The 13833-nt window shown below is 50.2% G+C and overlaps 1 protein-coding gene across 4 annotated transcripts in view; it reads right to left on the reverse strand.

Annotated features, from left to right (window-relative positions):
• KIAA0319L (KIAA0319 like) overlaps positions 1–13833 on the reverse strand; it is a 907721-nt gene that overhangs the window by 231855 nt on the left and 662033 nt on the right. For all 4 annotated transcript variants that reach the window (XM_078681143.1, XM_078681142.1, XM_078681144.1 and 1 more), the window contains 2 exons: positions 13192–13315; positions 12239–12371 (listed from right to left, as the gene is read on the reverse strand). In XM_078681143.1, coding sequence (XP_078537269.1) covers positions 12239–12371; positions 13192–13315 — 257 coding nt within the window. The remainder of the gene's footprint in view (positions 1–12238; positions 12372–13191; positions 13316–13833) is intronic.

A 13833-nucleotide genomic window follows, 5' to 3' on the forward strand; every position in this document is an offset into this window, starting at 1 on the left:
TGCGGCCCGTATCTCGAGGGGCGCCCTGACCCGCCCGGGTGTCTCTCCGCCGGGGCGCCCTCCAGCGTAGCCCCTCGGCTGGTGGCCATCGGCGGACGCGGGCCCTTCGGACCACCGGTGCCCTGTGAAGCCCCGACGGCACCCCCTACTCGGACTGCGGTACCGACATCGTGGCCCTGGTCCTGCCCTGGGGCCCTGCTTTGGATCCCGGCCCTCCGCCCCAGTCACCCTCTCCACCACCGGATTGGTAGCAGCGAACCTTCCTCCCCTGGGGGGGCTGCTGTGGAGCGGCGCCTTGGGACGGGCTTGGCGCTCGGGACCGGGGTACGTGGTGGAGATTGCTGAACGCCTGGATGTCCCCACTAATTGCGCTCTGTCTCCTGTGGCTGCCAGGTGAGCCCCCACTGGTGTGTATGCTACCTATCTCCTTGCCGCCCCAGAGTGCTTGTCGGAAGCGGAGGGCCCCGGGAGACGGGGGACCTTGCGACACTCCCGGCGCGATCTCGCCTACACCACCTAGGCGCTGGACCGGGACCCTGGTGGCCTGCCTGGCCTGCGCCGGCGGGGGGGACTGTGCCGGCCTGGTGCGAGTAAACGCCGATCGCCCGCCTCGACGTGGGGATCCTGAGTTGGTAATAGGCTCTGTACCGGATCGACCGCCCCCTGAGAGAGCGGACACGGGTGAGAACTACAAATCCCAGGCTGACCTGCGCTCGTGCCCGATCTGAGACCTGCCTAGCCTTTGCTCTCCTGACCACCGAGGTTGCGGGCAGCCTCAGCACCAGTGGCCTTCCTCAACGATCAGGCACATCCCACCATCTCACTACGTAATGGGGAAGCCAAGGGGGGCGAAGGGAGACGGACACCCACCGCCGGAAACGACTGAAGAGACCCCGCCATCCTCCACTGACCTACAACAGATGCAGGACCGTATCCTGGAGGTCATAGCGGCCACGAAAGACGCACTGCACCAAGACATTGTGCAGGTATCGACGGGGCTGGGGCTCCTCCGAGCAGACCACGGAAAACTTGCGGATAGAGTCAAATCGGTGGAGGTTACACTGAAGGACATAGTGCCAGCACACAAATCTGCAGAGGGCCGTCTCACGGAAGCTCTGGAACGCATACGAACCCTGGAGAGGCGAGCGGAAGATGCCGAAAATCGCAGCCGGAGGAATAACGTACGACTTGTGGGCCATCCGGAGAAAACAGAGGGCTCGGATATGGTGGGTTACCTCACTGATTGGCTGCGGACAACCGTCGCCCCGGAGGGCCTTTCGCCCTTCTTCACGCTAGAGGGGGCGCACCGAGTTCCGGCCAGGCCCCCGCAACCGGGCCTACCGCCTCGCCCAGTGGTCATCAAGCTGTTACACTATAAAGACAGGGACTTGCTGCTCCAGAGGGCCCGGGAAGCGGGCCCCTTCCAAGTGGACAATAGCCGAGTCACGCTATTCCCGGACTAGACCTTCGAAACTCAACAGCTAAGGGCCTCTTTCCTGTCCATCAAGAAAGAACTGCGAGCTGAAGGCATACAGTATTCGCTCCTTTTCCCGGCCAGACTCCGAGTGGTGGTGGACGAGAAATCGTTGTTCTTCCCGACAGCAGCGGAGGCATGGACCTGGTGGGACACCTACAAAGCGGGCACGGACGGTGCCCGGTTCAGAAAGGAGGAGGAAAGACAGAAGCAACGTGCGGAGAAAACGCGGAGACACCATGGGCGCAGCCGGAGATCCAGAAGACCCACGGAATCACAGACGGAGGAAGAGAGAAAGGCGGCGTTGCAGGCAGTGATGGACCTATCTGGGTCGGCGCTCGCCCAGTCGGGGAGAGCCTCGGGATCGGAAGATCAGGGAACGGGCTCGGAGACTGAACAATCGGAGTTTGGCGACATGAGGGGCCCGACGATCACGCCACAGACATCAGAGAACTTAATTGAGGGCTGAATGACAGCGTTGACGCTCCTACTAGTATGGAAGTTACAGGAGCTACTGCCTTGGACACCTGAGCAGGCGCTTGTAAGACTGGTTCACCGTGAGTTTTGCTGCGTATTGCGGGGCGGGGGGAATGGGACCTGAACTCACAGTGCTTGAGGCTAGTTCACGCTCCTTAGGGCCCCTACGGCCTCCGTAGTGCAGACTGCGGAATAGAGGACCTTGCTAGCACGTTTGCTCAACTACAGTTTGGATGGGGGCTGCTCTTCCAGGGTTAGGTCCTATTCTGGAGTAGTTGGGGAGACTCGAGGCATGAAGTTGGGGTGGGGGGTAGGGATTGTTCATTGGGGGAATGGGGATAGTGTCGCGCCTGCTGCCAGAGGGCGAAATGTGCTTGATTTGGATCGGACACTGTGGGACAATGGCTAATGCGGGATCGCTGAAATGTGTGTCTTGGAATGTGAGGGGGCTGCACACTATGGCAAGGAGGCATAACGTCCACGCCTATCTGGTTCGGAGGGGGGTACACATAGCATTTCTGCAAGAAACCCATCTGACAAAGAAAGAAGGATTTGCGCTGCAGCGTAGGTGGAGAGGGCAATTGTTCAACACCACGTATTCTGCCTTTGCTAGGGGGGTGTTGATATGGATCCGAGCGGGCACTCCTTTTCAAGTGACCAGACATATAATTGACCCTGAAGGGAGGTTTGTGGTGCTCGAGGGCAAGCTTCGTGGCCAACACATAGTGCTCAGTAGTATCTATGCACCCAACATTGATCAGGCTAACTACCTTACAAAATTGTCCGGAGTCATGGCCAGTTATCTCACGGGTCCTGTTTTGATGGGAGGGGACTTTAATTCCGTAGCGGACACAACCCTAGACAGGTCACATCCACCACTGCATTCATCCCCAGTACATAGACTAGCGAGATCCAGATTGGACTGGCAGGGACAGTGGGGACTCGCGGACGCCTGGCGCACACAACACCCAGCAGAGCGAGACTATTCATTTTACTCAAGCCCACATGACCTTCATGTCCGCATTGATACTTTCCTATGCTCCCAATCGGTGCTCCCTGCAGTGGCTAGGACTGAATATCTAACGCGGGCCCTGTCCGACCATAACCCTCTGCTCCTGACTCTGGACTGGATGTCCGAGATACCGCGAATCCCGACGTGGCGGCTGCGGCCGGACACCTTGGATGACCCTTCATTCCGGGCTGACCTGGAGGAGAGGATTTCTCAATACTTCGTAGACAACGAGGGTTCAGCTTCCGCCAGGGCAGTGGAATGGGACGCCTTTAAAACTGTAGTGAGAGGACACTGCATTGGAAAGTATACGGGGGTGCGTAGGACCTTGCTGGCTGACCTGGAGAAGGCTGAGCAGGCTCTGAGGGAGGCCGAGCGCATGCGCCCAGGTCAACCTGAGCTCTAGAAGACGGTTAGCGACGCGAGGGAAGCTGTGGCGGTAGAGGTAGAGCGCCTTCGCAGTTTCGACTATAAAGTATATTTGACTAGATCGCATGCGGAGGGCGATAAAACCGGCACACTACTAGCCTGGCTGGCGAACCCCACTAAGTGCAGTTAGCCGATCCTGGCTCTGAAAGGAAAGGGTGGCTGCGTCGGTACCACGCCGACTGAAATAGTAGAGGGCTTCCGGAAGTATTATGAGGGCCTATACAAGAGTGCTCTTGGGGACCGAGGTGAGGCGATAGACGCTTTCCTAAATGAGCTGCAGCTACCGCAACTTGAACGGGACCAGGCTGACGCCCTAGGGGGCCCAATAGAACTGTCAGAAATAAAGGGTGCAGTAAAGCGGATGGCCCATAATAAAACCCCGGGCATAGACGGGTTGCCTGTGGAATTTTACGGTCGATACCTCGACCAGTTGGCCCCTAGGCTCCAAATCTACAACGAAGATAAAGGCCGGCTCCCCCAATCAATGCGTGAGGCCATAATGATTCCTCTGCTAAAACCGCGGAGGGAGACTACGGACCCCGCCTCCTACAGACCGTTGTCGATGTTAACGACAGACTATAAGATCCTGAGTACTGTGCTGGCCTCCAGATTGTTGAAGCACATGCAAGACCTAATCCATACGGACCAATCCGGCTTTATACCCACCTGTAACACGACCCATAATATGAGGAGGCTGCTCCGACTGATGGACAACCCCCCCCTGGCGCAGAGACTCCCCTCGTATTGGCTGTGGACATTGAGAAAGCCTTTGACAGCCTGGAATGGGAATATCTGTATAGAGTGATGCGGAGGTTCGGCCTGGGGGAGGGATACATCACTTGGACTAAAGTCCTATATGCGGCGGCTAGGGCGAGAGTAAAGGTTGGTGCCCTCATATCCCTCCAGTTCGAAGAGCTACGTGGCACTAGACAGGGATGCGCTCTTTCTCCCCTGCTATTTGCACTGGCGGTGGAACCTCTGGCAGCGTTGGCCAGGCGGGGTGTTTATTACGGAGGGCTGGAGCTCAGAGGAGCACGACACTTCATCTCATTATATGCAGATGACATTCTCCTTTATTTGGAGGATGCCGATGGTGCTGTGGAGGGAGCTGAGAGACTGCTGGCGCGCTTTGGCACGTTATCAGGCTTGAACGTGAACTGGGCTAAAACCTGTCTCTTCCCCCTGCGAAGGGGAGAGGTCCAGCCCCCGACCCGCCCATTGCTCCGATGGGAGCCTGACTGCCTGCCCTACCTAGGGGTGCACATATACCACGACCCGGCGAACATGCTGGACGGCAATGTGGGCCGCTGTATCCGAGCTCTACGGAGCAGCATGTCCTTTTGGGCCACCCTACCTCTATCGGTGGCTGGACGGATATCTCTCTTGAAAATGGTTGCCTTACCACGCTTACTATATTACTTCAGAGCTCTCCCCGTGTGGGTGCCTGGAGCGGTTTTTCAACAGTTAAAATCGGCACTCGTGTCTTTCCTGTGGGGCAAGGGCAGGCGCAGGATTGCCTTAGCGACACTGACCCGCCCCAAGGACGAAGGGGGCCTAGCGGTCCCAGACTTCGAACTCTACTACCTGGCCGACCAACTGCAGACATTCACGCAAGAAGTTGCGAGAGCCTACCGCGGGCCGGACCCGGAGAGGGACGCCGGCACCCCCCGCCATGTGTTGGCTTATATTGCCTTACGGCAAAAGCTAACGCTCAGTGACCTCTCCCGGGAAGAACGGACGTTTCGTTTATGCTGGAACCGCTCGCAGAAACGAGTGGAAATCCATCACCCATATGCGCCCGAAATCCCACTGGGCATGCTGACGGCACTCCCACACGGGGGAGACTGGTCGAGGCTCCAGCTATGGGAGGAGGCGGGACTGCAGGTGGTTGGGGACCTATACGACGATGGCGTGCTAGTCCCGTACCAGACACTGCAGGAGCGCCACAATCTCCCGAGGGGGGACTACCTACTACACGCAGCTGTGGTGAGGGCTATCCAGGCACACTGGGGGGAGGGTTTGGCCGAACCGCCGACAGCATCGGCTTGCCAGTACACAATGATGGCGGCAGGCACCTTCAAGGCGGTGACATGTCTCTACTCGAGAGTGTTGAACGAATCCTTGCAGCCGCTAGTGGCGTTGAAGACCAAATGGGAGGCAGACTTACAAAGGGAGATTCCGGACACTACCTGGTCCCAACTAATACGAAGGCCGAGAAAGAGTACTAGGAACCCGCGCTTCCAGTTAATACACTTTTATATTCTTCACAGGGCCTACCTCACCCCTGGTAAAATTGCGCAGTACTTTGGAGTAGTAGACACGGCGTGTCCCAGATGCAATAAGATCGGTGCGGACTTAGTGCATATGCTACGAGACTACCCTCATCTGCAGGACTACTGGACGGACATTGGCGCCACACTGAACGAGGTGACAGACAGGACCCTGCAATTTGACAGTGCCACCAGCATATTACATTGGTTTCCACACACACCCAAAAACAAAATATCGAGTAAATTCATCGACATGGGCCTAATACTTGCAAAAAGGGAGCTGACCAGGGGGTGGAAGTCGAGAACGGGACCGACGCACCGGAGGTGGCTGAACGAACTTCTAAAGTGGGCGGCAGCCGAGAGCACGATCAGATACCAACTGGCCCGCCGCGGCTCAGACGAACGTGCCCAGGAGGCGGCACTGGCATGGGAGATGCTAGTACAGTCACTACGAGATAGCTCAGTGGAGGAGGAGAGGGAGGAGGACCCTGAGGACCATGAAGTCCCGATCGTGAGGGCCGAGGTGCCGGCCCCCCCAGTAGACACACACACATAGTACACACCAAATTACTTCTGCTCATTACCACAAATTCCTGCCACCCAGAGCTAGGCGCAGGCGTGGACACTGAGGGAGGGAGGGGGTGGGGGGGGAGTAGCAGGGCCGGTTCAGGGGCACAAATCGAAGATCAGGGGAACTATTGTCTGATGTTACTGGAGGGACGGGGAGTATGGACTAAAAAGCAGACACCAGATTACCTCATATTAAGACCATGGGAGGAGGAAGTGTAACATGCACCGTGAACGCGGAGGATGCCGCCCGGCCTACGGGATGTGGGCTGAATGGCTGTTTGTACTAATCAGGTGCGGAATTAGATTGAAGGAAAGTCTGTACTGCCATGATCCAGTAATGATATGTATACTGTAATTTGATCTGCAATAAAAAACGTTTAAAAAAAATAAAAAATGAAGAAAAAAGTTGCACAGCAAAATAAAATATTTGCATAGGATGACGTAATGAGACCATTTTGTGGGTCAAGTACATTACAGTTAGGTCGAATAGATTCTTCAAGAACCATACCAGCAGGTTATGATTTTTCCAGGTCTGCAGAGGTATCAATATGTGGATGGAGCCTAAGCCCCTGTCCAAGTAGGAATACAAAAGCTCTTTTTTGTTGATCACATAGGGTCAAGCATTTTTTAAACTGTGAAGGCAGACCAAAAAAATCATGTAGACTAATGTATCCCTGGGCTCTCCAACACAAAACTGCACTCTGAGGTCTTAAGTTAATGATTGCCTTCCTCCTATCTGTGCTGCTGCCAGAGTAAAAAATAAAAACCTGCAAATTATCACTTCTCTAAGACCAGCTGGATAAAGAAACAAAATGATCTCAGCTGCTTGGAGGGCAAGCATTTGTTGTGGAAGAACACAAATTCTGCACAATCAACATGTACTCCTGCTAACAACATTTGGGCTGAGCCAAAGCCCCTCTTCTGGTAGTGATGCTTAAAGCCCGTTTCTTAACTGATCACATGTCTGACAACAGCTCTGCTGTCAAGCCAGTCCTAAAGATGGTTTAAGTTGTCCGAGACTACATCAGGAACTAAACAATGGTAAAAACTGCTATGGTTGTAATAACCTGATGCCACTCACCTCCGATGTATGGGCACAATGTAGGAGCCAGTGCTGCTTTAAATAGGATGTGGTGAGTCAGTGTCTTCACCATACCAATCGAAGATAAGTTTTTACTACGACCCCCACCACCGATGGAAATTGCTCGTTACCAGAAGAACACATTTATTGAATTTTCGCAACATTTAACCTCAAACATTGCACATGTGCTGTGCAACATGTGCCAAGTTGCGATTTCAGCAGCTAGTGCTCTTACCTCCTGCTCTGTGATCAGTGCCAGCCACTGCAGGACGTTGCTGGTGGGCTCTATCTGGCGGGTGGCACTCATTTACATGGGAGATGGTAAAGCTGTTGTAGCCATGGTGTAATGAGAAGGTGCAGATGCCGTGGCCCTGGTATATGCAGTCTGAGAGTTAGCAACTCAGGGCAGGGGCATGCTGGTATCTTGAAGAGGTGGATAGCTCCATCTCAGCCACAGAGCAATGTGGTTTTTCACAGTATGACCCCATGCTCTGATGCCAGGTCGACACACCTCCTGGGGCAGCCAGAAACATGGCTCCGACTGCTAGCAAGTCTTTGGTGCAGATTATATATTCCTGTAGGGTGGTAAAGAGGCCCTCGCAGCCAAGCTCACCCAGCTGCGGTTGCCACTCTTCCGGGATGTGTTGCAGATGGCGCAGGCCCTGCTTGCCCCCTGGCATCTACAGGTTGTTTTCGGTACCCACGGTGGATCCACTCCTCTGCTGTGAATTGACTGGCCTATGTGCTTCCCCTTGCAGACGATGGACTATCCTTGCATCATTTGGGGTCTGTCGCTCTTCCTGCAAGTTGTGCACCCCTTGCGCCTCATCTATCCCCAGAGGCTCATCCTGCAGGTGGTACAAAGCCAGAGCCTCCTCCACGCGAAGCAGCTCTCCTTGCTAACAACGTAGAAGTTCTCCCTGCCGCTCTTGACTCTAATATCCCGTTCACACCGGACTCCTGGAGCTGGAAAAGCAGACCGCCTCGTCTTCAGAGGCCCTGTCCTGCACTCGCTGGGTGCCCAGTAGCAGCCGATGAGAAACAAAGCTGCGCCAACCTGTGACTGGCCTGCAGTCTCTGCTATCAGATGCACCTGCTATGACAAGCCCCTACCTGAAAAACAGAACATTCACTAGCTGTGCTGCACCCGGTGCTGCTAGTATTTCTGACTTGTGCATTTCTGTCCGCTTTTCATTCCTGTCCCAAGGCAGAGACACCCTTCACTGTGCTGGTCGCATTGCTCTCTTTTTACTCTGTATGGTTCGGTTTTCCATGACCCGGAAACAGAATCAAGGCAGAAGTGAAATGAAACACTGTCTTGGAAAACCTGAGTTTAGCAACATCTACGCACTTTTCAGTGTGATCTGATCAAATGGGAAAAGAACGTCAATGACTCAATTAAAATTATGAAAAAAAGACGTGATATCATGCCTGTCATAAGCGCTGGTGCTAGCAATTAAGTACCGGTGCCGAGCACCGGAAACCGCTGCCACAAATTAAGCACCGATTGTTCTACATAAGGGGTCGGACGCTGACCTTTTACCTAGTTAGGTGCTACATGACTGTCGTGTGGTTTTCTCCCAAAAATAGCCTCATGTATTATGCATGAGAATTCTCAGTATCAAAGCAGGATTACCATCTTCTGCATAATAACTCTGTTTAAGGGTCACCTCTATCGTCACTCTTCTAGGTAGAACCCCTGAGGGTACCTTTTGGGTATATAAGCACTACATCTTCGCTGGGCAAACCAGAGGAGAAAAAGATAAGCGCTGAAACGAGACGCTAAGGCATGCAGATACTCCAGCATGCAGTGGTCTCACATCCCTCGTGGGGTGTCCTTCTTGGGACCAAGATGGGGTCCTTTGCTCTTCCACAAAAGGTAAAGGGTTGGCTTTATCCTAAGGGGATTCTTGGCTTTACACCCACATACATGCTAAGTAAACTTGGGTACATCTAGTTAGGGTTCGCATCGTAGGAGTATGAAATTATACATATTTTTTTTTTGATAATCAACTTTATTAGCATTTGAAAAACAAGACAGTTGACAATAAATGCAGTTCATTGGTGAAATTATACATATTTTATGATATTTTACATATATTCATTTTTAAGTTTATGTTGATTTTCTAGTTTAATTTTAGACATGAAGTTTTAGGTCTCCCTTACGAGAGCATGGACTTAACTCTGTATTCTTGTGAACAGAGGGCCATATGTATCAAGCAAAATTGCATTCGCGTATTTCGGCATTTGTGAATGCAATTTTGCCAATGGTATGTATTAATGCAAAATAAGCTTATTTTGCGATTGCATTTAAGGAATCGCAATTTTTGCAATTCCTTAAATGCAATGTAAGAAGCACCCAAAAAGTACAATTTGGCCTTAAGGAATCGCAAATTACCACCAACTGGTGGTAATTTGCGATTTCTTTGAAAAATGCACTTTTTTTGCATTTTTCAAAGTGCAATGTGAAGCACATACATGCCCTTAGGGCATGTATGTGTGCCACATGTGCACCCATGCTTATTTCAGGGGTGCGACAGGGTGTCCTTTTGACACCCCTGCACCCTTGAAATTGCATTCTCAATTTGCGATTCGCTAATCTCAAATTGAGAACGTCTTCCCAGTCATTCCTATGGGCCTTTAGGCCCATAGGAATGAATGGGGAGGTATTCCTTAATTGCGAATGAAGGAATATGTAGGATTTGCAAAATGTATTGCAAATCCTACATAGATAGCATTTTGCGATTCTCAAATAGCGATTCGCAAAAAATCGATATTTGAGAATCGCAAAATGACTTCTTGATACATATGGCCCTGAGTCCCTAAAATAATGTCACACCCATGTATTCGACTTAGTTACGTCATATTCAGGGGTGTCGAAAAGTCCCCAAGGCAAGACTCTGTTTTGAGCTTGTTAAGTTAGCCTGCTACCTTCGACCCATATGCTGCATGTCTTTATCTTTCATGGAACTTGTTAAAGTGGCAAATCATCGAAACAATGACCTTGATAAATACCTACGTGACTTAGGTCCGATGACCGTTCCATGATATCTATGTTTCAAGGTCAGACAGCGAATGCACAAAAGAAACAGTATGAACAGACTTACTTTTGTCATAATGGTTTATACTAAGTATGTCTTGAACAGTCAAACTAGTTCAAACTGGTTATGTCTGGAACTAGGTGGAAAGTCCCCAATGTAGGGGATGGTCAACCCTATAAAAAACCCACGGAGTGACCACCGATTTTCACTCCAAAGGTCTTGCCAGACTGCCGTACTGCTGCAGCATCCATTCCTATGTTGAGAGTGGACACTTAGCCAGTATTGAGATGAGAGAAGCTGATGGGTATTTTACTTTCAAGGGAAAACTCGCTCACAGGATGAAGTTTTGATCACCACAGCTTCTCTGGTGAGAACAGGTATGGAGTGCACTGAATTCCGAAAAACTCTAGATTCAAATTAGTTACTCCATGCTCTCCTAACGTAGCACATAGAATTAGTCTTTAGGGTGCTAGGTCGGTGTAGCACGGTTACAACGAATTTTTTACAACGCACTACCATTACATCGCAACTTTTACCACGCAAACCATTACAACGCAATGCGCTGGGGGGCGCTCTAGGATAGGGAATGTATTTAATATACTATCCAACACCTTCCCTGCTATCCACGGGGACTGGAGTTGGAATAGTAAATTAAATAATTCACTATCCAGCGCCTAAAAGCATTATGCGTTGTAATGGACTGCGTGGTAAAAACCGCGTTGTAAAGGCATGCGTGGTAAAAGCATGCGTTGTAGTGACACCAATCCGCTAGGTCGCCTAGGACATTCCACCTATGTTAGAAATGTTCATATTATGCTCACAGTGACATGCATTAGTGCTGTTTTTATTATATTTTGTGTGGTTATTACTCATGTACTAAGCAACAAAATGAAACTTTTGAAATAAGCACTTTTAAATAAGTAGTGTATTTTATTTGTGCAGTACTCGTGTGCAATATTCTAAAGAAGGAAATTGGGTTTAAATTTCCACTGCATTTCTGACCCCTTTATGGGACAGTTGGTAACCTGAAAGAATTTACCCTACACTGACAAGTGGGTTGTGTGGGGTTATAGTAACATGGACTTTCATGCTTAAGCGTTAGTGTGCTGAACCAAGTTCAGGCACCTGTTGTTTGGAAAGTCAAACCTTGTACAACTAGGCCAGAGCCCTAGTTTACTTATCACCTACTGACAGCCAATGAAGTGAATGTCTGGTGAAGGTAACATGATACCTCAGTCCAAGGCCCCAGGAAAAAAACAGCTTACCCAATTCTTAACCCCCTGAAGCAGGAAATGTCTGACATTAGAAATCCCAAGGAGTCGGCCATACCAAGAGAACATCCAGGATTCACATACAAATGGAGGACATAGCATATGGCATCAGTGATGAGACTTGGGGTCTTCCATAGGCACGAGTAGAGATTACCACATAGTTAAATTGGGTTTGCATTAATTAAGCAACACCCAGGCTGTTGACTTTGATCATAATGATGGGCGAGTGGTCAGAAAATAGATGGGAGAGTTGGCATGCAATGTAAATGTACTTTCAATGTAGTATTATCGGCTGTAATTGCACTCCTGATGTAGAAACCACAATATATTGACTCCTGCTGGAATGGTCAACTGACAATGCAATACGAGTGAACATGGCTCCCAAGTACAGTTAGTACTGGTGAGATATTAGCTCAGGTCTGTAAGCAGTACTCAGTTGGGTAGCAGTGCTGGGATGCTGGTCGTTATGCAGCAGAGCCCAGATGACTGCAACAATGGGAATCACTATGTTTGTGCCTGTGAGTGTGTGGGTGACCGAGCTGCAGTAATGAGGCGCCAGCAGTGCAATGCTGGAGAAGTGGAAACTTTAAGTTGTTCTGATTATCTCTGTACATACTGTGTTTTTTCCCAGAGGTATGATGCAATTTTCTGGTCGTCTGTACTCTTGCTGCCATCAAGCGTCGTGCTGTCTACAGGAAGGGTCAGCTCCTTGTCTGGGCCAGCATCTGCCTGGGGAGGTTTGTTGTTCTCTAAAGGAAACCAGTATGACATGTTAGGACAAAGATGTTCTTTACACATAAACCTCATATTGCCTTGGGGGAAATTGTTCCCTCCCTCTTGCCCAGTCACTTCATAGATTCCCACTGCGGGCAGGATATTACCACAATAAGAGGCTTCCTGAAACATGTAACTGTGGCATGTAAGCAAATCTGAATTTTAAACGTACCAAAGGGAAAAAATATTGTGTGTTTTTAAGTTTAGTAGAAAGCAATATGCAGTTGACAGTCTGATGGAAGCTCTACAAAAGCAGTGCATTACTGGTGCTGTAGCATGATCAAAGTCTCCTTACTGCCCATCCTACAAGCACCAGCTACTAGTCATGCATAGATCCCATTAAGAAGCAGTAGACCTCAAGGGGATTACGATTCCTACCTGGCAATTGTGATTTGCCAGTAAGTGCAACCCTCCTAGACTCACAATTTGTGAATGTTCTCCAAAGTCTTGCAAAGAACAGTCACGGTATGAAAATCCAAGAATGACCACATCCTAGGAAAACTTTCCATCATAACCAGCTAGATTGGTCACTTGAGAAACGCTTGCCAGGTTGCATAGTCACCTTCGCAAAAGCCTACATGCTATAGCAGATGCTGCTGGTGGACAATTCTTGTAGTAAATGGTTTTACCAGCTAACACACACTCACCTACAAACAATCTGACCTACATGTGTTGAGAAACAACTTACACATTAACACTCCAACATCAAAAAGCTGTTAAGACCCCCACCAAGATAAAGCACGTATTTGCATTTGTGTAAGTTTAGTTGTATGTGTGCTCTTAACAAATTATTACCTGGTTGCACTATCACCGTCACCTCTGTTGTTGCTTGGTTTCCTGCAGAGTCTGTCACCGTTAACTGGAAAGTGTAATCCCCTTCTTGCATTGCTGACAGCTGCAATGTCGAAGTTCGAACGCCCTAAATGGAAAGTTTTTTTAAACAAAACAAAAAAGAGTGGGTCTGTGATTTCAAATAGATACAGCCTAACTTCTTCATCAAGGCCAATAACAAGATGTACTTTATAATATGTAAACTCTAAGGCCAAACAGGAAACAACAGGAATAAACAGACTTATAGTAACTGTTACTGAAGTACGAGTTACTTACCTTCGGTAACGATGTATCTGGTAGAGACGATTCTAGCCGCAGATTCCTTCACATAGAATTACTCCCAGGCGTGAGACTGGATCCGGAAACTTTTTTGCCAGAGTATCCCTGAGCGCCGGGACGACATCACGCAACTCCGCCCAGGCGTCGTCCGCAAACAGGACCTCAGCAAGGTCACATAAGACCCGGCGCGCCTACGTCAGTTTTCTGGGGAACAGTGTGCGAAAAGCAGAAAATTTGGAAAGAAACAGTGACTAACAACACCACCACAGTAGTGTCACACCGCAGAACCAAAGGCAGGGAAGAAGAAGAGCAGAGCCCTGCGCAACC

The sequence above is a fragment of the Lissotriton helveticus genome, chromosome 3_1 (assembly GCF_964261635.1).
Source record: "Lissotriton helveticus chromosome 3_1, aLisHel1.1, whole genome shotgun sequence".
NCBI classification, from domain to species: domain Eukaryota; kingdom Metazoa; phylum Chordata; class Amphibia; order Caudata; family Salamandridae; genus Lissotriton; species Lissotriton helveticus.